This window comes from Pleuronectes platessa, chromosome 12 (assembly GCF_947347685.1).
Source record: "Pleuronectes platessa chromosome 12, fPlePla1.1, whole genome shotgun sequence".
Taxonomy (NCBI): Eukaryota; Metazoa; Chordata; class Actinopteri; order Pleuronectiformes; family Pleuronectidae; genus Pleuronectes; species Pleuronectes platessa.
Window position 1 is genome coordinate 7,094,333 of NC_070637.1, and position 23,576 is coordinate 7,117,908.

At 40.4% G+C, this 23,576-nt stretch overlaps 1 protein-coding gene across 1 annotated transcript in view; it reads right to left on the reverse strand.

Annotated features, from left to right (window-relative positions):
- The window catches only part of LOC128453811 (cilia- and flagella-associated protein 46), a 77,740-nt gene that overhangs the window by 22,909 nt on the left and 31,255 nt on the right, over window positions 1–23,576 (reverse strand). The window contains 27 exon segments of the mRNA XM_053436901.1: window positions 118–178; window positions 262–360; window positions 985–1,133; window positions 1,485–1,646; window positions 2,471–2,596; window positions 2,695–2,915; window positions 3,485–3,638; window positions 4,122–4,302; window positions 4,395–4,530; window positions 4,859–4,931; window positions 6,214–6,379; window positions 6,475–6,606; window positions 6,969–7,150; window positions 8,088–8,198; window positions 10,347–10,496; window positions 13,364–13,565; window positions 14,256–14,468; window positions 16,134–16,246; window positions 16,852–16,970; window positions 17,327–17,460; window positions 18,017–18,146; window positions 19,774–19,891; window positions 20,182–20,407; window positions 20,949–21,139; window positions 21,578–21,676; window positions 22,055–22,154; window positions 22,335–22,487. Coding sequence (XP_053292876.1) covers window positions 118–178; window positions 262–360; window positions 985–1,133; window positions 1,485–1,646; window positions 2,471–2,596; window positions 2,695–2,915; window positions 3,485–3,638; window positions 4,122–4,302; window positions 4,395–4,530; window positions 4,859–4,931; window positions 6,214–6,379; window positions 6,475–6,606; window positions 6,969–7,150; window positions 8,088–8,198; window positions 10,347–10,496; window positions 13,364–13,565; window positions 14,256–14,468; window positions 16,134–16,246; window positions 16,852–16,970; window positions 17,327–17,460; window positions 18,017–18,146; window positions 19,774–19,891; window positions 20,182–20,407; window positions 20,949–21,139; window positions 21,578–21,676; window positions 22,055–22,154; window positions 22,335–22,487 — 3,901 coding nt within the window.

A 23,576-nucleotide genomic window follows, 5' to 3' on the forward strand; every position in this document is an offset into this window, starting at 1 on the left:
GCCAATCATCTTAAGAAGTACTAAAACTAGAGTTAATTAAAAGCTGTAAATCCTTGTAAATGTGCAGCATTTGGTGCAAAATAAAAACCTACATTTATTTTACGAGCATACACTGACCTGATTGTTAGCTTTGAAATACACTTCTCTCTCTTTTGAAAAAGCAATCGTTTTGTGGCACCTGAAAATAAAGAATATGATATGATTAAGGGATATTAAATAAATGTGTAAGGACATGAAATCTTCATAACTGAGTTGACTTACTCCATCTGCTCTTTTTCCTGGACTCTGCACAAATCGGGAAGCTTCCGCTGATATGGTGAATGTGTCTCCAAGCCCAGCTGAAAACACGTCCTCAGAATTCTGATTAAGGGAATAAACGACACCAGGAAATGAACAAAGTCAATATGCAACAGGACTAAACTAATCTTGCCACAAGTTGATGGTTGTCAGTCCCTCGGGTGTCTGTGGTTCCCTGGGTGTTAACAGCTGACTTTAGTCAAATCACTCTCTCACAGTGGTAAATAATTTAGATAAAATGCATTGGAAACAGTCAGACATATAAAGAAACTGTTAATCATTGCACTTTATCCAAATGTAAGACTCGCAATGTACATATGTAAAAATTTGCAAAATATACCCCAGACAGGTTGTTTGGAAAAAAAAATTGTGTGTTAAGATATATAAGTTATAGTGTTATAAGTAACACGTCTACACTCTTTTACGATATACGACTATTATACAACTAAACTTATATTACTAAGTGCCTCTGGCCTAAGACTGAGATGAGGAATGGACTATAGAAGTCTGGTAAGTTGACTTCTTTCTCACCCCCATTTTCAAACTTGGAGTCTTCAGCCCCTATCGACACTGACTCAAGTGACATCACTCAAGGCAGCTCATCAGTATTTGTACAAACTCCCTCACCAACACCTGTAAACTGTTGTTTAATATCCAAGTAGTTCCTGATAAATGTAATTGGTTCACCTGAGTCGGTAAACATAGGAGAGGCTCCTGTTATCCAGAAGGTCATGAGCTATGACCTCAGCTAGATGCAGTATGGGCAGCGTCATGTGATCCAGCGAGAGCGAGTGAAGCTCTTTTTCCAGCAGGTTGAGATAAAACAAGCTTTGACTCTGCAGACAAACAAATACAAGAACAATATAGTGTTACCATTTCATGTTTTCAATAAACGGCCTATGATTGCTAATGAGCTTTCATTTAATTTTGGAGGAATAGAGACCAACAGTAATTCCTCACATATTCAATTAAGAATACTGGGGTTTCAAGCTTTTCCAGCATTTTAATGTGATCAACAAACATCAATAAGTGCATCTGCTTTTGACCAGGAAATGAAACTTTCTTGAAGTGACATTTATACCGAAGCCATTTCTTGTTATGTTGAAGACAGACTGATAATCAGAGACAGTACCATTGAAAGTATACAGTTATGACATAGAGATATGCGAGGGAGAGGAGGTGCTCGCCTGCTTTGTGATGCACAGTGTATTGATGCAGTCCGGGCTACTGTTGGTTCTGAATATCTCCCTGGTTTGGTCCAGACAGCTGTAACGAGCCCAGTCCTCCGGTGAGGAGGGAAGTGCCTGAACCGGGACGCCAGGTTTAGCTCTCTCGTCTGCAGGGGTTGTCTGGTTAGATAGTGACACATAGAATTGATATTATATTGTTATTGGTACTATTGTATAGTCAGCATTTTAAATAAAGCACATTCAATTTTGCTTAGTAAATACTTATCAAGAATTTGTAATGCCTCAAATATACTTATTCAACAATACCCACAATTTCACATTTACAATGTTCCGTCATGTAGTATCAAGCACCATGTGGTAATCTTAACCTCCTGGTTGGATGGCGTTAGGCTGCATAACAGTTATGTTATTGTCTGTCTCAATTTTCGGACCTTCATGATGCCTAGCCCCTCCCACCTCATCGAAGAATTGGCCTTACCTGTTTGGAGCCTGTATAACCTGTGTGGTTTCAAAATGGCCATCTCTCTCTCCCCAGGTTTGCTTTGTTTCATTTGGTCTGTGTATGAGTTAGGGCCTTTGGTCATCTTGTAGGTTATCTATAGCAGCATCTTTATTTTTCCTCACATCTAACACTCCCACTAGACAACTTTTGCAGCTCATTATTTTCTGTGTTTTCTTGTGGTGAGTTCTCTTTATAAGATAGATAGAGAGATACTTTATTCATCACAAGGGGAAATTTAGGATCTATAGAAATTAGAATGAAAGCTACTGCTTCCGAACAAGCTGAGCCAGTATTCTGCATGTCATTTATAAAAAATTGAGTACGTTTAGTTTTTTTAATCATAAAGACAGAGAGGCGAAACAGTGGCTCACAACTGGGGTAAAATATCTGCATTATTCATCAAAAGTAAAGACCAACTCATATATGCCCAACCCTCTCTGTGTAAAGAGTAAAGCATCCGAATCTGAGCTGTATGACCTACTTCTTTTACGTCTTTCACTTTTAAAACTTTCTTGCCCTTGTCTTTGACCTTTTTGGATCCATCAGGCTGCTGGGGCGGACTCTTTGCCCTGGAACTGGAAAGCCCAGAAAGCCCAGCCATGGAAACCTGCAGTAAAATAAAGCAATGCACATACGCATTCAATACTCAACTCAAATCTGGCTTACATTTGGAGACGGTATTATTTGACTGATAGGAGATTATACCCTCCATATATGAAGCACAAAGGTGTAGGCTCTGAGCAGGTTAAGCTGGTGCTCAGGTGATGTTCTGTCCGTCATGACAGCGAGCAGAGTGTGTGCTCGCACCAAACAGTCCAGCCGTTGCACTCCTTTCAGATTGGACAGATTTTGGATGAACAAGCCCTCGACTGCAAACAGAGGCTCACGTTCCACTTCACTCAAACCCTTCGTTTTGGGCTTGTTGTCTAGAGGAAGGATGTACATATAACATTCACTGCAACGAATAATTTTAGGAGACAACAAGACAAATTGCAAAGCTATTAAAACACAAACAGTATCTCTGTTACAAATCTAAACTTTTTGTTTGACGTGGATGTCAAATGAGTCTCGTAGAGGATTTCAATGGACCCATAGCACAAGACTGAAAACAGCTCTGCTATTTGTCAGGTCAACCTCTGGACAATATTAGCTTTTTTAAATATTTTTCATTGTTTACTCAGGAAACCGTGTGAAATAAAAAAACTAAAACAATCCCTGCATTTTTTTTCAAGCTGTGGCATGGCCCTTTTGTGTGGCAGCTGGATCACACGTTTTTCCCTTTTGACTAACACAATGTTAAAAAAATTAAGGATTCCATGATTTAAAGTGCACATGTGCAACCACACAAAAGCTGAACCCATATGACAAAGGAGCCATGAGATTTCATGCTCGCATATGTGCCTTGAGGTGGAGCTGCTACAGTTTAGAGTGCACCATATTATAATTAACAAACCTAACCAGTCATTCATGATACAATGAACAAGATGAATCATACCTGCTTCTTCTGCCTGTTCAGGTTCTAGCTGTAGCAGGATATCTATCGCCGACTGAACCTGGTGTTGGGCATCGGCTTTGGGGAAGTTGTGACAGTGCAGCCACTCTCCAAACTCAAGTAAAAGGTTGACCTTCTGCCACTGAGTCTCTGAGCACTGCTTCAGAAACACAAAAATCTATCACAGTAGCTTCTTTTGATATTTTGACTTTGTTTGTACATGTGTGAACTACTCATGAGTGAGTCGAGACAATTTTCTACTCTAGTATTTAAACAACCAACTCTATCACTTTTCCAGGAGCTCTAGGTTCTCTGAATCTTATCACAGATGCCACCAAACCTAAACCTAACTTCTGATGTTGTATTATAAAATTCTAACTAAAGTTAGTCCCAGTTGTGAGCTGCTGCAAGGATTCATATTTTCACTCTCGTGCAACCATATTGCTGTAATGACACTCAGGCTCCACAAAGTGGCGCTTGAGCCTAAGCATAATTCGTGTGTGTCCTTAAAGCGAAAAGGGCTGCACAGAAAATCAAATGATGGATTTAATTACCACAATTCTACTCATATGAAAGATTCCAACCTGATCCATCTGCAATCATCTGCTGATGGAAAATGGGGGCAGAATATATGTATTACCTGGAGAGATGTGATGGCTCTCTGGTAGCCGGTCAGCTGCTGGGTTCTATTGACAGCACACAGTGCCACCTGATGCCACATAGATGAGCACTGCTCTCCTTCATCATGAAGCTTCTCCATGTCCGTCAGAACGCTTTCTCCAAGTCGTGCTTTCACCAGTATGCGACTTTTCAGCAGAGGTCTGGTAATACACAAGCGGACAATATGCTTTCCTTTTGTATTTCAGCCTCTCTACCTTTCACAGATCTTGTCATAGCTTTTCCTCTTGCTCACAGGCTGTGTTTTGAGGGAGGCATGTCTCTTTCAGCTTTGTCCAGCAGCTGCAGACCACTTTTCCAGTCACTTTTATCAGCACGGATTTGGAGCAACAAACTGTAAATGGCTGATCTCAGGCTTAGGTCCTCTTCATCTACTCATAGAGACACACATACAGATACACAAAAATACATGTTTAAAAGATTGATTTGTAATACAATGGAAGCAATTATATCATTTGTGTATGTGTATGTATGTATCAATGTAAATCTTAGAAATCCAATGATCAAAATAAAATATCCAAAGGTAAATATCTTTTGGCTTAAAGTTCTCAATAAAAAATGGGCTAAATATTTTTTTGCTGTCCATAATTTACAGTAATGATAAAGAGCAAAACCAGTTATTGATTTAAAAGGAATTCAAACCAAACAGGAAGCCGTTTCTGAGGGGTGAAGGTTCTTTTCTGTTCTTTCACAGCTCACCTGTTCCTTCAGGTTCAGAACTCCCAGGAGTCAGTGTTGTCAAGGTGAGCAAGCCTTTCCGTGCAAGCGGTTTCTGAAATAGAAAAAGGGGAAAAGTTTAAACCCGAGTGGCTGGCATAGTGATAAAAAAGTGTTGGTGGCGATGGTGGTTGTGGAAAAATGGTCGTCCTCCAAGCTCACTGATCTATAAGACAAATTGTTTTCTGACCTCGGCCTGAATATGCCCTTGCCCCCTGTAACTCCCCATCCACATCCATAGCCTTCAACTATCTGGCTGGGGGAGTTTATCTGGTCCTTACTCTTTCCCACATAGAAATAAAGACACCACTGCATGTGATAAATGAGGCTTCTCCCCCTGCTTACTGTGAATCACAGCACTGCTGAGGAAACATGTCAAGCTGGAAGCATCTTTCTAAAATCTGTCATAAGCTGCCTTTTAATTATGGATTTCTAACTTGTTTTTCAGCTGAACAAGTGTTTATCCCGCTGGCTGTCCAAAGGCAGCGATGAGATGTTTTTTCACTCTCTAGAGCACCTACAGTCTCCCTATCGTAGTACCCTCAAGAAGAATTTTAATCGATTTCATCATCAGATCAGCAAAAGATAACAGAGCATGTTTAATAACCCTGCCATATATTTGACTATATGTGATAGCAAGCAAACCATGAAATATAAATAATTGGAATAGGAAAAAAAGTTCTTGCAGTAGATCAATTCTTGTTTTGCTTGCTTACTTTACATTTTGTTGCTAGTATACTTAAGGCTGAAACTGTGTCCTGTCAGCATTTGTCCTGTCTAAAAATGTAAAGTTTTTTGAAAAGCCTTGATTCTGGGGCTCAAAAAAATGGGCTGTAACATTTCCCGGAGAGACAGATTCTGTGTTTCTGTGGTTACCTTTGTTGCTGTACTGTTTTACTGCAATAAATTCAGAACGGTATTTGTATATTCTCCTCCAGTTGAGCCAGGTGCTTAGATGACAAATGCAGTGAAGTAAAAATACCGGCAAAGTGGATACAAACTCCCAAAACCTGTAATCTCAGTTTTAAATTCTACAAATATTTATATATATTTAAATATTACAGTGACATTTATTATACCATTTCCATTTTCTGTATCAGGAGAGTAATGTCGTCAGCTATCTTGGCTGACTACAACAGGATGTTATTGTTTTTGTCCCCTTATACACCATGGGAGTAATTTTTCTGATGAAAACCTGGGAAAGTACAAACGATCTTTAAAGAATTCTTTCCTTACTTAATCTTAATAGCAGTTAATTGACTGGTCAAAGATGAAACCAACACAGGATTTATCTGGATGAATGTGCCAGTAAAAATCTGGATAATAAGGTATAATACTTTTGCATATTTGGTAGCGGTACTGAGCAGAGCATTCAGAATCTCCTCCAAGGGATTCTGGAGTTGACGTCTTCCCTCAGGAGTCTGTGTCAGGGGGACACAAGAGTTCCAGTAATGTCTGGCGGCCGTGACACACAATGTAGGATTCTTTGCCTTTTCTGCAAAGCTGTGGACAAGAGAAACGGCAGAAACAGAAAAATTGCAATAGGAGCAGATTATGAGGATTTTTTAAGGAATATATAAATTAAATAGTGACTGCACCTGACACTGGATAGAAGCACCTTCATGGCATCTCTGTAGGTGTGTAGATCTCCATTGGACACATCGACTAAACTCAGACCCCTAAAACAGGCTGCACGGCTCAGCATCTCATTCACGGCAGTCAGGTCATACCTATGGGTGAAATAATATTCAAAAGCTGTCATTCCCCTGTCCAGTTAACTCATTAATCAACCAAAATTATAAACTGACATAGAGAAGCATGAGACTTTGCTACTTCACTCCAACTTTGCAGCTAGAAAAAGTGACATGTGTGACAAATGGCTGTTTTTATCTACTGCAGTTCTCTTGAATATGCACAAGATGTCACCTGCCCCTCAGAGAGCTTTGGAAGCAAAAATGTCAACTGCTTTTCACACATCCACTTCAAATGCAGTCCCTCTCTCCCAAATTAGACAAAAAAGACTGATCTGCCGAGGCACTTCTAATATTGTCAGGTTGTTTTAAATGATATGTACTCATTCAAACACACTTACAGAGCACAGGGCATAGTGTTGATGGTCTTTGCTGCGGCTTCCTCCAGCTGCAGAGCGCTCTTGCTGCAGCACAGCACCAAGCTGTGGTCCTTGGCATAGTGACAGAAGGCAGCCAGCTGGCTCCACACCTGCAACTCAACCACAGCATCCGTCCAGCTGCATTCTGTCGCCATGCCCACCAGCTAGAGGTAAGGCGACAGGAGAAAGGGGAGGGAGGAAAAATTTAGGTGGCGAGGGAAATGGAAGGAGGATGGGAGGGAGAGCAAAGACATAAGGAGATTGAGTGTGGGAAAAGAGAGGAGGAAATGTTGAGAGGAAAAAGATATGATGAGAGAGAAGGTTGGAAAAGATGTAAAAAGAAGGATGGTGGGGGAAAGAGGGGATGGAGGTGGGGAGGGATGGAAAAGAAGGGAGGGAAAAGGGAGATAAATCAGGGGGAAAGGAAGTAATACATTCAGGGATGGTATAACACAGGAAGAATGAATGAAGAGGGATAAGGCAAAAGGTGATGAAACAAATGTGAAAAGATGAAGAAAGGATTGGCGAGGGAAAAGACACAAGGGGAAGTAAATATAGTAAAGAAGACACACGGGGTAGAGTAAGAAAAAAAGTGAGGGCGGGCAAGGGGAAAGAAACCATTGGCAGGGTGGAAGGGAGTAGAGGAAAGAGTAGGAGGCAGAAGAATATAAAAAGGAAGGGATAGGACATGGAAAGCAAAGTATAGGGAGTGATGGAAAAAAGAAAAAGTTAAAAGCAGTGGAAGGAGCGAATGAAAATGAGGAGAAAGAAAGGGGGGAGGGGAAGCCAAAGGGAGATGGATGGAGGAGACAGAGTGAAAAATATACAGTAGGTGTGTAAAAATGCCAAAGGGCCTTGAACGTCAGAGAGAGTAATTCTCAGCAAGAAGAAAAAAACATCCCGTAACATATATCAAAAGAATGCCTGACAACCCTTATCCGATTAAAACATGCCTATCGAGGGAGCTATGGTCTTATTTGAAGGAATTGACACATAATGAGATGGAGATGGATTTGGAAAAGCTCATGGGTCATCTCAGCATCTGCGGCTACCATCTGGTCCCCAGCTTCAGTAGGGAAACATGAGCGGAGGAGTACGTACTGTTTGGAGACAGGGAGTGGAGAACTCCATATGCCCCGGGTTCCTATTGCACTGGAGCATCTCCACTCCGACCAGCACGCGCGTCATCGCCGACACTCCTTCATTCACACACTGCAAGTGGGGGAGAGAACAATGCATACTGAGTATTTCAGCGAGTACTAATTCAGTCCCTTAAGTTTAATTATAGAAAAGTCATATACGTGTATGACTATCTGCTTATAAATTATACATAAACCTCAAGACAGATTATCAAATCATGTGTCCCAAATATTGCAGGGTTAGCCTCGTTCATAATGTATGACTTCCCATTGTGTAGAAAATGAGTTGATTATTTATTGATTGCAGCGGAGATAGACCCCATTCACATCAATACACTGCATTTCATAATCTGCATGGCAAGAAAAAAAACCTCATTAGGTTGCGACTTAAAGCTCATCAGGCTATAGGGACTAATGTAGGGCAGGAACCGTATGGCTGACAAATGGTCATGGGATTATGGCGACTAATCAAATGGTATTTTTAACTGTATACGTGCTTCCTCTCACTGTGAAGCAGTACAATCGGGAGACATGACATCCCCATGATGAACACAGACCCTATGCACAAAATGCCATAATGTGAATATGGCGTAAGTAACACCTACAGCGTCAAAAAGATTAATAAAAATGTCAGGCAGCATAAGCATACAATATCATAAGCACATTATACAAGAACTGTGAGCGGACCACAATACAGGATCCATAATGACATGATTATGCTGTGACACTGAGCCGAATAGTTGTCGCAGGAAGGATTTAACCTCCTCTACATGTCCGTCTCTATGAGTAAAAAAAGATAATTAATGCATTTAAATGTATGGATGTAGCTTTGTCGTACTTTGTAGTAATATGCTAAGTATTTTTGATATCTTGCTGTCATTTGAAACAGATTGTGTTTAATCATGTTTTCACAGCAAATATAGTGATGCAGTGAGTAAAGATGTCACACAAGTTAAAAGGGGTAGTTCACCCAAAACTAAGAATTCGCTCATCATCTACTCACCACACGAGCTTGTTCAGAGTGAGAACACGAACGTGAACGCGGCTCCAGGCAGAAGGATAACAGAGGAAACTAAAACATGGTGTAAATAACACAGTCTCATGTCCAATTTGAAGGTCAGGGCTGGCGGACACTTTGATGACACAATGGGAGGCATGTAAGGAGTGGTCACCAGTTACTTGAATTGTATTGGATTTGGCTGCAACACTGTTTACCCCTGAGCCTCCTTGAGTGTTTTGTGGGCTCAAACACTTCACCCACCCTTTCATTGGCATAGTGGTGAGCAGATAATAAATGCATTTTCATTTTTGGGTGAACTCCCCCTTAAAGCCTAGAATTTTCTCCTCTTCTTCCCAGTCGCCTACGTTAGGTTTAAAATAAAATACATTTCAAAAGTGAACATTCAGTGTCTCTGGGGTGTTGACATATTAACTGTGTGGAAACATGTGTACGAAGGGAAACACCACACTGGTCTCCTGATGCTGAAAGGGTGGAGAAAGCAGCCGTATTATAAGAGTGTGAATGTAAGTATTCAGGGAGGAGCAACATTTGCTCATCTATGTTACTGTCATAATTGACAATGTGAGGTTTCATCATTGTGTATAGCTACTCCCTGGAGCTTGCAAAAGTCAATCACAGTGATGCCTCGCTTCAACACCTCGCTCACTTACACCATGGACTTCACCCGTGACGCCATCCCTGCTGTTATTCCAAAGACAGATATGTCAGTGAATTCTCAGGGAAAATATTGAACATTGGATAAATACCAATGTCTTTATCCTATATTCTGCAGTGGGTTTATGTTTTGTATTGAAAACATGTTCCTTTCTGCTAAGAGAGTTTTAGCAACAAACTAATTTTTTTAATGCTTTTGCTTATTCAAAAACTGGGAAATTCAATTCATTAACCAGGTCTCCAAAAGGTCTTTTTGTTTTAAGGAAGTGCATCAAAGCAATGAAAAACTACTTTAAGTCAACATTTTCCAAAGACTACTTGGTGACCAGTAAACTAGTACTAGGCAGTACAATCATATGTATATACCTTCCTGAAATAATAATAAAAAACACACTAATGCCACGTACTTTTCAAAGTTCTAATTGCCAAATGCACAGTATACCAAGGTAGAGTCTTCTGTGCAATATCTTATGAACATACCTTTCAAATACTGATTAGGACCCTCAACATTTTAATTAAGTTGGTGACGGATGCAGAGATCAGTACCTCATCTTTGACATCAATCTTTATTCCAATCTGCTGTTGCAACAACCACTTGACGTGCACCCATGTGGCCACCACCTGTTTCCTTGCTGCGATGGGAACCGCCTCTCCTGGAACGTTGCAGGTGGATATATGAAAGGCGTAGTCACACAGCTAGAATGAAGTGGAGAAAAACAGCAATCAGATAGAATCAGCTTGAGGGGTTTGATAAGTATTACATGATATTAACATTTCAGGTTATGTTCTAATTATTATCCATAATATTAAATAATATTTGTTAAAGTTTCTATCGATCAAAGTTTATTTAAATTACCATACATTATGATTCAAATATGTAAGACTGACTCCACATCCTACTTTCTCTCGCCCGAGGCCCTTTTCCAACCAGTCAGTCGCAGACACGACAGACTTACACACAGAAGATTCCTATTAACACTTCAAGTCAGACACTGCATGTGACCCTGCTGTATTGTAGTCTAGTTGTAAAAAATGTATGGGAGAGGCTCCTTTTTTATTTTCCCTTCAAAAAGGAAACAGATATGATGATATTTAGTTAATAATTCACTGATAAAGTGCCTTTCATCTGAGGCTAGAGCTGGTGCAGCCTTTGAATGGAGGAGGAGACAGGAAACAGGCTTTTAATTGGCATCTGCAGCAAAGAGATGAGAGATATCAGCCTCGTGAGAGTAACGTGAAAATAAATATATATAAATGAGTAATGATATAAAAAGACATAACAGAATGTACCCTTTGTCCCTTCAACTTTTCACCTTGGATGCTTCAATGTGTGTCATGATATCATATCATTCCATTTGTTCTATGAAACAGTGCAACTGATAAATCCTGTTTCCCGATTTCACAAATTAAGATAGTATTAAGACGCTTACTGTGGTTTGATAAGTTTCCAACTTTTAAAGAGCTGACAAGTTGGAAACTGTTTCTTGCATGTTTCCAGTTTGTACGTAGGAAGGATGAAAATATGAAGATCTGTTCATGTGATGTGAAGATTCTGCGAACTCCTTTAAGAGATTTTACACACACACACACGCACACTGTCCTCACAATGGGAAGATCTAACAGTGAAAGAAAGGAGCAATCACTGCAGTGAGGGTCAATCATGCTGCGTCAACAACAAACATCCAGACAATAGATTTACAACCAAACGTGTTCCGATTACTTGGTAAAGCTGGTGACTGAGTTGCCATGATGGCATGCTATGTGATCCTTGGAGCTTTCTAAACCCCAGAGAAAGGTTTATAACTTTGACCTCATCAGTGCTTCTTCGAAATTATTTCTTATCCTCTTGAGAAGTTTCTTAAAAAAATCAGTGATTGCACAATCGTCCCTCAAGTCTTATCACATTAGTAGTCCCCAGTTTAGAGATGTATTAATGTGCTCTGCAAATTAGTGCTAGTGGGTTTATGTAAATTTGCTGTGACATTGGAAGTTTGAAATTCAATTTTGGTTCTGATTTGATCAAAATCCACATGTCCCGGTCGTACCGCGCCTCTCACCTAATATCAGCTGGGATTGTCTCCAACTCCCCTGCAACCCTAAAAAGGATAAGCGGGCTAGATAATGGATGGATGGATAGATTAATTTAATTTAAATGAATGTTGTCAGGGAATTGTATGCAAATATATCTCACTGAGACTTGGATCACACCGGACAACACATCCACCCCAGCTGGTCTCTCCTCTGCCTTCTCTTTCACCAACACACCCAGACCCACTGGTAGGGATGGTGGTAAAGGTTTTCCCATCTCCCCCAAATAGAGTTCTTCTCTCTACCCGCTTCCACTTATTACCCCACTGTCTTTTGAATTTCATGCTGGGACAGTCCTCATCAATTAACCATTGTTGTTCTCTACTGTCCACCAGGTGTTTGGGAGATTTCTTGGAGGAATAAGACATCCTCCTGTAAAACTTCCCAGAAAATGGCCCTCCACTTTAACATCCAGACAGAGACGTATTACTTTTACTGTCTTCTTTTGCTGTCTCACTCAGTCCTTCCCCTCCTACTCACAAAGCTGGTAACCAACTTGACTATATTTTCACAAGAAACTGCTCAACATCCAACCTCACTGTAACCCCACTTCTTGTCTCTGACCACTTCTTTATTTCTTACTCTCTCCCACTCTCTCAAACTGACAACCCTACCACATCAACATTCTCTGTACATGTCCGTCGCAACATTCGCTCCCTCTCTCCATCCTCTCTGGCCTCCTCTGTTTTACCAGCCCTCTCATTCACTGACTCTTTCTCACTCATGCTTCCTAACTGTGCCACAGACACTCTCCTTTCTCCTATGTCCTCCTCTCTTGACGCTCTCTGTCCTCCTACGTCACGACAGGTCCGCAAGTCCTCCCAAGCTCTGTGGTTTGTCTGACTCGGAGTGTGCCGACAGAGCCACTATGCGAGCATCAGAAAGGAAATGGCGCCCTGACGACCTGCTCACTTATCAGTCTCTTCTCTCCTCTTTCTCTGCCTCTATTTCCAGAGCCAAAAGCACTTTTTACCAAACTACAATTCAATCCTCATTGTCTAACCCCAGAAAACTCTTTTCCATCTTTTCCAACCTCCATGACCCCCCCAGTCCCCCTCTCTTTCCACCCTTCTACAAAGCCAATTTGTCAACTACTTTACAAAAACGATAGATGATATACACCTCATTTTCTCAACAGATTTTGCTGCCTGCCTTGGCCAAGAGATTTTGTATCTTGTGAATATGTGTGACCAAATGTGGTCATGTGTAATGTGTAAATGTGTAAATTTAGGGAAAATGTCTGGATGTAATTTTCCAGAGTTTGAAAACAGCTTTATTGACCATAATTTGAGCCCAGAATGCATCTTAATATTATCTAATTTGCAAAGTATTTTAAGTCTTTAACCTGCACAGAAAAATCGTCAACTGCCATCAGATCGCATCAGATCAAATTTTCCAGACATTTTCTTGAAATCATGTCTGAAAAGCGCTTCAGGTGCCCATCATGCTCTCACTACGCACAGTGACATACGTACCTCCAATGCCTTGCGGACATTCTCCAGGGCAGCATGATCTGGAAGAACCCCATGAACAGCAGCTGCCTTCTCCCCCCGCTTCTCGCCTTTGTTCTTGCCCTTGTCAACTGGCAAGGTTGGCTCAACAATCTCTGTTCCACACCGAGGCTGGATCAACCCCCGGGCCACAGCATTACACAGTAGCACAACCAGGGCACGATTCCTGAGAGGCACAATACAAAGACAACGGAAAACTGACACTTTCTTGAAAAACAGCACAGAGTTTTGCTGTTTGCTGTTTTGTATCTGTTTGTTCCTCCTGAACGTATGAACCCTTCAAACATATGTGGATATCATTATGTTTCCTTTGCCACATTGTTGCATGACAATGAACAATGAATCTTAAATCTCATACAATTATTGCAATGCTCAAGGTCTGTTTTCATTCATCCACGGTGCTCAAATTTACTCATATTGTGTGAATTAGCCACTGTGGAAGAGATTATACAATTATGAGCATTTTTCAGAAAATAACTCTGACCGTAAAAATTATTCCTAAACACTAGTGCACATATTGCTGCTATTGCTGAAAGGGTAATAATTTCCACCTGAACTGAAGGACGGTATATACACAGTACTTCACAGTGGGTTGAGAAAATGACTGCTGGGCAAATGAAACACTTTTATATCCCACTGAGCAATTTAAAATATGTTTAGTCATCAGTCTGTTAACAGCTAGGTTTTGTGTTTATACAAATCGTGAAATTTTGTGAGTTTTTTTAATGTATTTATTAAAATGCATATGATAACAGCCACTGCACGAAATGAGCATTTTCTTCGCTGTCAGAGGAGCAGCCACACGCCCAAATTATTCAGTCTAACAGATTGACAGTCATTTAGAGACCTAACCTACCCAGGGCACTCCATCTTTTGGAGCATCTCCACCAGATTCTGGAAGGAGGGAAGCAGGTGCTGGTACTCTCCAGATGCCAGCAATTGGCTGTTGTAGTTCCACAGGTAAATGGCCGCATTAGCAACCACCCACGATTCCCCGATCGCCGATCCGAGCTCTGCTGCCCGCAAGAAGTTAAAGGTGGCGTAGGTGGACAGAGCCTGAATCCAGTCTCTTGGTGAGTGAGGTAGAGAAGTACAATAGAGAGTGAGGGGGGGAGAGAAAGTTTGTTTGTTAGAAGAGATGAAGATGAGGGAGAATTGTGGCCACTTGGTGTTGTCTGTAGTGAACTCCAGTTAGGTTTCTTGTTAATGCTTATACTACATACAATTTTTTATATGAATAATTGCATTTGCTAAAGTGGCAACTTCTCTGACAGATTCCTCTGCATGATGCAAATGGCAAACTGTAACCCCACCTTTACAGTGTCAGGCAGGTTATAATCAATGAGGCGTTCAGAAGCAATTTTCTTTGAGCTCCTGAGAGCAAATGTAAAGCTTGCAGCTCCCACAATGCAATGTGATAGAGGTGAAGTCAATTTCAGGCAAAGCACACTAGTGGGTGCTCCACTGCTGAATGGGACATGTCAGTTCTGACTGCAATCCAGGGAAACCAGTCACAAAGGTAAAGCATTGTTTAAATGCATGAAGTCTTTTTTTGGTGCAGAAAATAAAAGTCCACATTTGAATCCTATAATAAATGTGTATGATAACCACCATGACTCATGATATGTAGATGAAACAGTACAATACATATTTACATTTGTAGTGTCAGGAGTTCCATCTACAACATCTTGGTCTTTGTCTCTAAAGATAATCACATCATTGATGATGTTTGAAGCCTTGTTTTGTACCAGATAATTGGATGGTTTTAGATCTGCTCTGTATAGTTGTGACTTTAAGGGATGATGACACAAAGGTCAACACAGAGATTGTGTCATTACCAGCACAGCCTATGATCATTTGTAGCTTATGCACATGTAATCATTTTAAAAGCATAATTGAACATGATATTTATTTCCTTGGACATTTATTTTGTAGATGATCAAATTTCTCTCAGTTTTCCATTAGATAATTGACCTAATTTAATTAATGGTAATTATACACAGTATACATCTAATGTAGCACAGCTTAAGTGCATGTGATATGAGTGATGTTAAACAATGGGAGAGTGCTATGATGTAAGATGTGATGTGCCTCCTAGGTCGGACAGTGTCCCGAATTGTGGATTCAGACATTTCAAATGACACAGACAAACTGTGTCTCCATGCTCTGGCTTAACCCACAGTTCTAAGATAAGTTATAGTTAAGGCTAGGAGGAAAACCCTGTCCAAGACTATTTAATGCCTCATTAAAGTAGCAAATGCCACTATAGCAGGAAATATAGTCCTTTTCTAAAAAAATATTTAACAGCCACAAACAAACACCGACAGCTGACATTGTAAGTAGAGGTATTAGCCAACAATAAGATTCTGATTCTGTCTGAACTGTTTATATCTAATGATAACAAAGGATAAAAAAAATTAAAAAAAATGTTTAAGAGTTGAGGAAATATGTTCACTGAAAGTTCTTCCAGATTTCTCCATTCTGTCATCATTTTAAACGAAACAGAAAAGAAATATATTAACCTGTTAAATATGGTCGAGCACAAAGTGAAGCATTTGATTTCCACTTTTGAAATATAATAAATACCAAAAAAATCATTAAATCCGCGATATTCAAAGAATGCAGCAACATACACCAGTCATCAGCAAAATATTTACAATAGCAAACATATAATTATAGTTTTATGATGTTAAAACGAGGGTGTGTTTGTTTGTGTGCATATTGTGTTTTTCACCTGTAAATAACCCAGTCTGGATCCTCTTCAGACACATAGACCCCTCTTTCCTGTGGGGGAACAGCTGGGCTGTTGAGCTGCATGCCCTCAGTTAACAGCTTTTGGACAGTGGCCTGGTAACAGACAATCATTCATAATTAAAGGGGCCTTTCTGTTTTGACAACTTTATAAGGAGAAGAGAAGACCTCCCACTATGAGAACGACAGCTTCTGCGGAGCTGAAACTCTGCTGTAGCAGATCAAAGCGATAAGAAACAACTGGTGAGCATTTTACTCATTTTGGTAGAAAACCTGAAAACTCAGGTACGACAAGAGAATCCTTTCTTCTTTAAGACTGAGACATATGAATATCTCACATGTTTGTAAAACCCTTCCAATGAATCTCTATTGTAAGAAGCGTATACTTTGGGTTTATCCTGATGAATACATTTCAACTGAATATATCATAGTTGTATTGTCTGCTAACGAAACAGTGCACCATTGTAATTACATCTTATTGATGACACTGTTGTTTAGTTTTTGCTCTGCTGTGTGTCAGAGTTCTACTCTGTTCAGTTATTAACAATGCAAATGGGACATCCTAACAGAGCAGATTCACATTAAGTGTTCCATTGGCCAAACACAGAGGAGTAATAGTCAGGCACGGCCACATTGAGCTACATGCTGCTGTGCCCTGCAGATACATGTACATCAGTTACTCCTCTCTAGTAAACACACACCTCAGCACTGATGAAGCGGATTTCAGCTAAAAGCCGCAGGTGGTCCCTCACAGTGTTTTGTCTTTCACTGCAGCTGTGGAGAGGTTCTGCACAGCTCTCCTCCTCCGAGCTTCTGCACTCTGGAGAGAAGTGATAAAAGTCTGTGATGGTGAAAGAAATTCTCTCCCCCCTGAATTTATCACGAGTACAACCAATACTAATTTCCTACAACCTTTCCTTCATGAAAATGTATCTTTTCATGAAATATGCTAACAACCAAATTGTACCTCATGTAAATCATAGGTCATATAACTTTGAACAACAAGCTATGGTATTTTTTTGAAATAAGTATTAGTATTAACAATAATAATCCTACCAATAATCAAAAAGCAGTACACGAAATAGATCACAGAGCTATTATATATTAAAAAAATGTAATTTATCTTTAAATCATTCTAAAATAAAACGCTCCTTCACTATATTTATGGTTCATTACCATCCGTCTTGTCAGCCTTGGAAATCTTCCATCTCCCGTCATCATAAAGCAAGCAGAATCGACAAGCAGCTCGGCAGACATCCCAAACTTCCTGTTTCCTGGCTGTCTTAGCCAGGGTTGCCCACAGCTTCATCCTTGAACAGCCAAGAAAAAAAAGCACAACAGAGAAGAAATTAGAGATGATTACATTAAAAAAAAACAAGGTCGCAGCAAGGGCACAGCCGCATGCTGCATTTGATCTCAGATAGTTTGTTTGTGGCACCGTGAATAATAAGGTTTTACTTTGGCGAATAGTAAAGATGTGATTACTCTGCTCTCTCCCGACCAATGAGCCTGCCATTTCTGATGTGCACACTTTTTAACTGTAATGATACATGCAGGCAGGGGGAACTAAATTACGGACCCTGAATAAGATGTAAGAGAAGGTTGCAGACTCCAATGGTCACAAAACAACATTAAAAGCCGAGAGGAGCGATATATCATACATTCATTAATACCTAATGTTCAGTGTACGAGTAATGAATTCAACAAGGCATAAAAGGCTGGTTATACAGGCAATTTTCCAACTGGGTTTCTAGGAAGCCTGCCAGCTAAGAATGATTACAAAGAAGTCCAAAAAAAGGGCTTTAACTTGTATTCATACACATACATAGATAGCAACAATAAATACATTCAAACAAACACACACACCTCTCTTTGTTGTCGGTGTCACCAGCTTGTCTGGCCAGGTGTCCATCCACCTTCTGTAAACATGTAGAGTGATGCTGAGCCTTAGCTGAGAGCTGAGCCACTGATCCTGATGCAAGATGGCTGACAGGAACTAGAGAATAGATGAAGAGATCAGATTTCATTTATACTGCTGGAAAAACTTTCCAGTTCAGGTTTATGGCCTCTCATGCATGACAAAAAATCTAGTCATACTGTTGCACAAGTTCTCATTCCAAAATGTTTGTTTAAAATTCATAAAGCATGCATGAAGAAATGCACACTCTTGTGCATAGTGAGAATGAATCTTGGGGAAGTAACGTAATCTGCCTTTATGATGTCATTTCACGAAGACCTAAGGAAATACAGCTTTAGAGATGCAATGGAACCTTCCCACCTCTTTCCAACACGAGTAATGATTACAGTGCAAGTTGAATAGACATTAAAGACTGATTAAAAACATAAACATATTTCATATTCTTTTTCAGAGCCATCTACATGAACAGGGATATAGAAGCTTGTGTTTTATTATTAAAGTCAAGGGACTTTATCTGGAGTGGTTTAAACAAGAGGCACCAGTGCCTTAGTGCTAACCCCGAGACACACACACATACACACCCATGCATGATTACATGCTCCAATTAATTAATTATTTCAGTGACACAGCTTACTTTGAAGCTAAGACCATAACAATTAAGTGTCAACATCTAGGGGATCCTTTAGGTGTATAGAGAAAAACAAGAGGTGTCATTGTGGGACCAAAGCTTTTCACCCACGCCTGCAGTAGAAACCCTTCCACTAGCTGTCAGAGGCCAGTTCTACCCTGGGTCATTAGGATTGCTTAATGTTAATTTGATGCCGTGGACCGAGGAGCCGGGAACGATTCTGAGATCGTACATTTTTCCCGAGCTCTGGCCCTCATGCTCCATGATCCACTGCACACAGTCGATTGGAGCTTTGCTGTGAGCCACACAGGATCACAAGCTTAACCTCGGACACATCACACACAAGCTTGCAACAAAGTTTAATGCCAACACGGAGAGACTTTACGGCCAGACTTTGAGGCCAAGGAACACATTTGCATATGGGACGGTGTACACCAAATTAGCTCTGTAACATTCATTCAGTGTTCACTAATAATCCCATGTAATCTGCTTTCCTGAGATAGCAGTTCATTACTCAGTCAGTGCAGACAGCTGCCTTCCAGGTACATTATGTGAATGAAGGTGACCTGTAGGCCAAAGAACACCTACGATCAAATTTGATCATTCATTTATCTATAATATCTCCTGATATGCAGCCCTGTGTCGTTTTTTACTGCTGCTGTGCAAAAGCCTTCTGGGCAAGAGCTCACAAATTTTTACTATTTCTGTGCCATTGGGGTCGGTTATAAACTTTGAATAATTTCAACATTTGGGTTGAGGATGCCAATTCTTTTGTTAGAGCTTTTTTTCATTGCTCCCTTAAGTACTCATGCATAAAGGAGAAACATGCACTTTATTGCAGGCAGAATTTATCTCAGATCAGGAATCTGGGGTGTATTCTTCCAGAACAGTAAACAGTCACTTGAGAGATGTTAAATTAAATGTTTGATCGCAGATAAAAGGGACAAAAAACTCAGTAAGTACAGATATGTGTCTCAAACTGTCCCTCGACGGGACGCGTATGCAAATTAGACATTAGTTAAGGGAATTGCATTGTGTCTTTGTGAATAATTGAAAGTAAGGAGGAGAAAGCTCTACTTTTTGAGATGTTGTCTCCGTCCAGCACAGTCTGGAAATCATCAGGGCCCAAATGGAGACCAACAGCAACCAAAACGGGACGGATGTTTGACTTATCTTGGGGTCGCATCTCCCTGGCCTGAGAAAGAAAGCGAAAGGACAGGATGTCAAAATCAATTTGTCACAGACTTAACTTACAGTCCTCAACCATACCCACTACTAAAGCCCCAAGCACAGGACAACACAAGCTGAAGCCATTTTATGAGGCATAATAATTACACTTATATGTCTCATTAAGCTATAGTTGCTTTCAATGTCCACAAATCATGCAACAGCAGATTCCTATTCTCCTTTGATTGTACATGTGATTTCAATTGCAGCTTGTTAAAATGTAATAATATATAACTGTTTGAAGCAGAACTGTTTAACCTGCTGCAGAAGCTTGGCGGCTTTATCCTCGGTCCGGGACGGTGCTTGGTAGAGTGTCTTTCTGAGCTGCAAGAGGTGCAAGGCCCACGACAGGCGCTGACTTTGGGTCCCGTTATCCAGCTGTATGGCTTTCTGAAGGTGAGTCAAAGAGGCCTCAAGGCATCCCTCCTCCTCTTCTATCACAGCCAGCTCTGAGTGGACTTGGCAGCGCATCTCCAGCAACGAACTGCGGAAGTAACACAAAGACTCACTTCAGCAGAGGCTAATGTATCATGAAAGAAGGAAGAGATTCTAATTTCATCTACTTATGTTGTTTTGAAAAATAACTTAATGAAATCTCTCTTGAAATTATTGCAAACGTTTCTTGCCGTATGTCATCAGAAGAGCATTTATCCTGATCCAAATTTGAAACATATTGATACTTTTAAATAAATATATGGTGTGTACACAAAGCATGAATTAATCATTGTAAAAACATGGATGCAATATATGCTGATCAGTCTGAATTTTTCTTCATTAAAACATAGACATTAGTAAACTAGCCCCAAAATGTATAAAAGAAGACTTGATAACTCCTAAATAATTTTTCCTATAGTCATCTCTCTTCATAGCATGTTTTTTCTAATAGTTTTTCTGATATGTTTATTATCTGTATTGCTGATAAATGACAGGACTCTGGGTATTTAAGATGGCATTAACACATAATTTGAGCAGAGATTATTTTTGTAAAGTTAAAGTTAAAGTTAAAATAATTTGAAGAAGGAAACCTCTGCGCGTCTTCCAGTACTCGAGCCACTCTGAGCAGGGGTGTCTTGATGTGTTTCCTGAGATTGTGCTGTAGGAGGGGCAGGCAGAGTCTCCACAGGGTCGCGCACACCACCTGCACAGCCTGAGGGTCGCCCTCTCTCACTGCACTCTGCAGCCACTGATCCAGCCTGCCTATCTCCTTCAGCCAGGCCTTAGGAATAAGAACTACAGATAAGAACCTGCACCAATGATAACACAACACTTCTATGTACTGGGAACTTCTATGTACTGGACAAATGAACTGGAATTGGATTGGCTAGTTTGTAAATGTGACCGTTTTCATACAAAAATCTTAAATATACCTGATCAAACTTCCCTACCAAAAAACTCAAAGACATAAACAAAAACAAGAATCTATTAAGGTGATATTACGACAAATAAAATTCAGGAACTTAGTGATGAAGTGCATCTTGATGGGTCAACTTTTTCTATGAGCAGGGACGCAAATCCACTGAATGGTTATTTTTGAATTACACAAATATTATTTTAACTATTGGTCAATTAATCAAGCATCTGCCTTTGGGTTCACTGCCTGCATTATAACATGGGGTGGAAACACATAGATGATAATTCATGTATGATCAAGCACCTCCACGTTGGCTTTGGAATAGTCATTTATCTTTGCCTCTTTCTTCAGGCGGTTGATTTCACTGTTGACACATTCCATTATTATGCGCTGGCCAGTACTCTAAAAGAGACAAACACATGATTTCAGACGTCAGCATCAGGGCAGTACATGGAAAAGAAAATCACACTACAAACGGATAATTCAGAAATTATGCCAAAACATCTTTCACATGCAAATTTGCCAATTATCATTTCACCTGATTACCCGAAGAGAAAAAAATAAATAAACTACAGACATCTTTCTGTGAAAACAAATTCTATCTTTGTAGAGGAATATCGGAAAAAAACACAGCAACCGCTTAAGGTCTAAAGCATGAGCTCAGCTAATTAATCCAATCTATTGTCAGACGGCTACTTAAGAGGGATGTCAAAGTCCATGCATAAATTTGCAGTGAGCAACGCTACCGCCTGAGGTTTTAAGAGTATATCGGACACTCACAGCCTCTCTCGCCAACTTCAGCTCTTTCAAACAGTCGGCAGCTACTTTCTGATGCTTCACTTGCAAGGCCATCAGAGCCAACTCCAGGAGGAAGGCAACTCTGCAAATCCCAGATAAATCATAATTTATACAACTTCAATTCAGTACTTTGAGTCAGGCACTGCCATTGTGATATCCATATGTGGGTTTATGGTTTTGGGAGGTTTAGAAACAGAACAAGGAGCCACAAGGGTAAGCTTGGTGGGTAGTCAATTTGACCAGCACACTTTGGGTCACAGACCTGTCAGCTGGTTGGATGGGGATTGCACTGTGGAGAGCACTGAGGTTCTCGGGCGCAGTGGACACTTTCGTACAATCCACAAGGAGATGGAAAATCTCCTCAAGCTCGACAGAATCCTTCATCAGCTCGTCCTTAGTTATTTCATTCAATCTGCTACAAACAAAAGCAAAACCTGTCTGTTTACATCAATAAACACACATATGAGAGCATGCCTGATTCTGTGTTTTCATTTACCCACTAATAAGCTGAAACCTAACATAGTGTTGCAGGTATGGCCTGTCCCTTTAACTTAGTTGTTGCTTTGTGTGAAGTAGTACCCCTAAGGATGGTGGCTAGTGCACCTGTGCATTGTGGGATGGGGCGATACATTGTGTGTGACAACGAGAAGTGATGGAGCACATAGCGCGTTAAGTGTGTGACTCCAGCTGAATAAAGAAAGTGGCGGTGTTAAACTCCCACAACGTCTCCTCCTCCTTGATAAAGTGGTCCGGACGGCTGGTTACCGGCCAGACAACGCGCCTAGACAACAGTGAGCTTCCAACTACGGTTGAGAAGCCGAGATACTGCGCCAGAAGGTAACAATTGCATAAATCTCAGGCAAAAATAACCTATGTGATGCTGACGATGGCCGAGTCCTGCTGACTCACGCTGTCAACGTTTATAGCTGAGCTGATAAGCCATAAAGAGCTCTGACATGCTGTGTACATGCCTGGAGACATACGGGGGCTGGGTTTGTATTATGTATTATAAGTAGCCATGGTGCAATTCTATTCATGTACACAGGTACATAAAACCTGTCCACCGTGGGATGCCACAGGGACTGAGAGCCAGTAGATGACTGGACTATTGACCAAGGCTTAATGTTTCAAAGCTCCCCGGCTAGCTGAAGGTGTTAAAGCTTTACGATCAGAAAACGCATCAATTTCCCTCTGTTAAGTCCTAAAGCTAAAGAAAACACACACTATATATATAGACTTTGCAGGTCACATGTACAGAATGATAAAAAAAAAAAAAAATCCTGTCCTTGATTTGACCATTAAAATAGAGAGTCAGGTTATGAGTCAACTTGCATCTTTTATTAACTGGAAGAAGTAAATAAAGTAAACATACAATCAATCAATGCAGCACATGCTTTTAAACACAATCTTGCCTCCTCATTTGTAAGAAAAACCATTAAATCAGAATAAGAGCTCCTTTTCTTGAACAGCTACAGTAAAACTTGTTTATCTTAGCTACGGATAG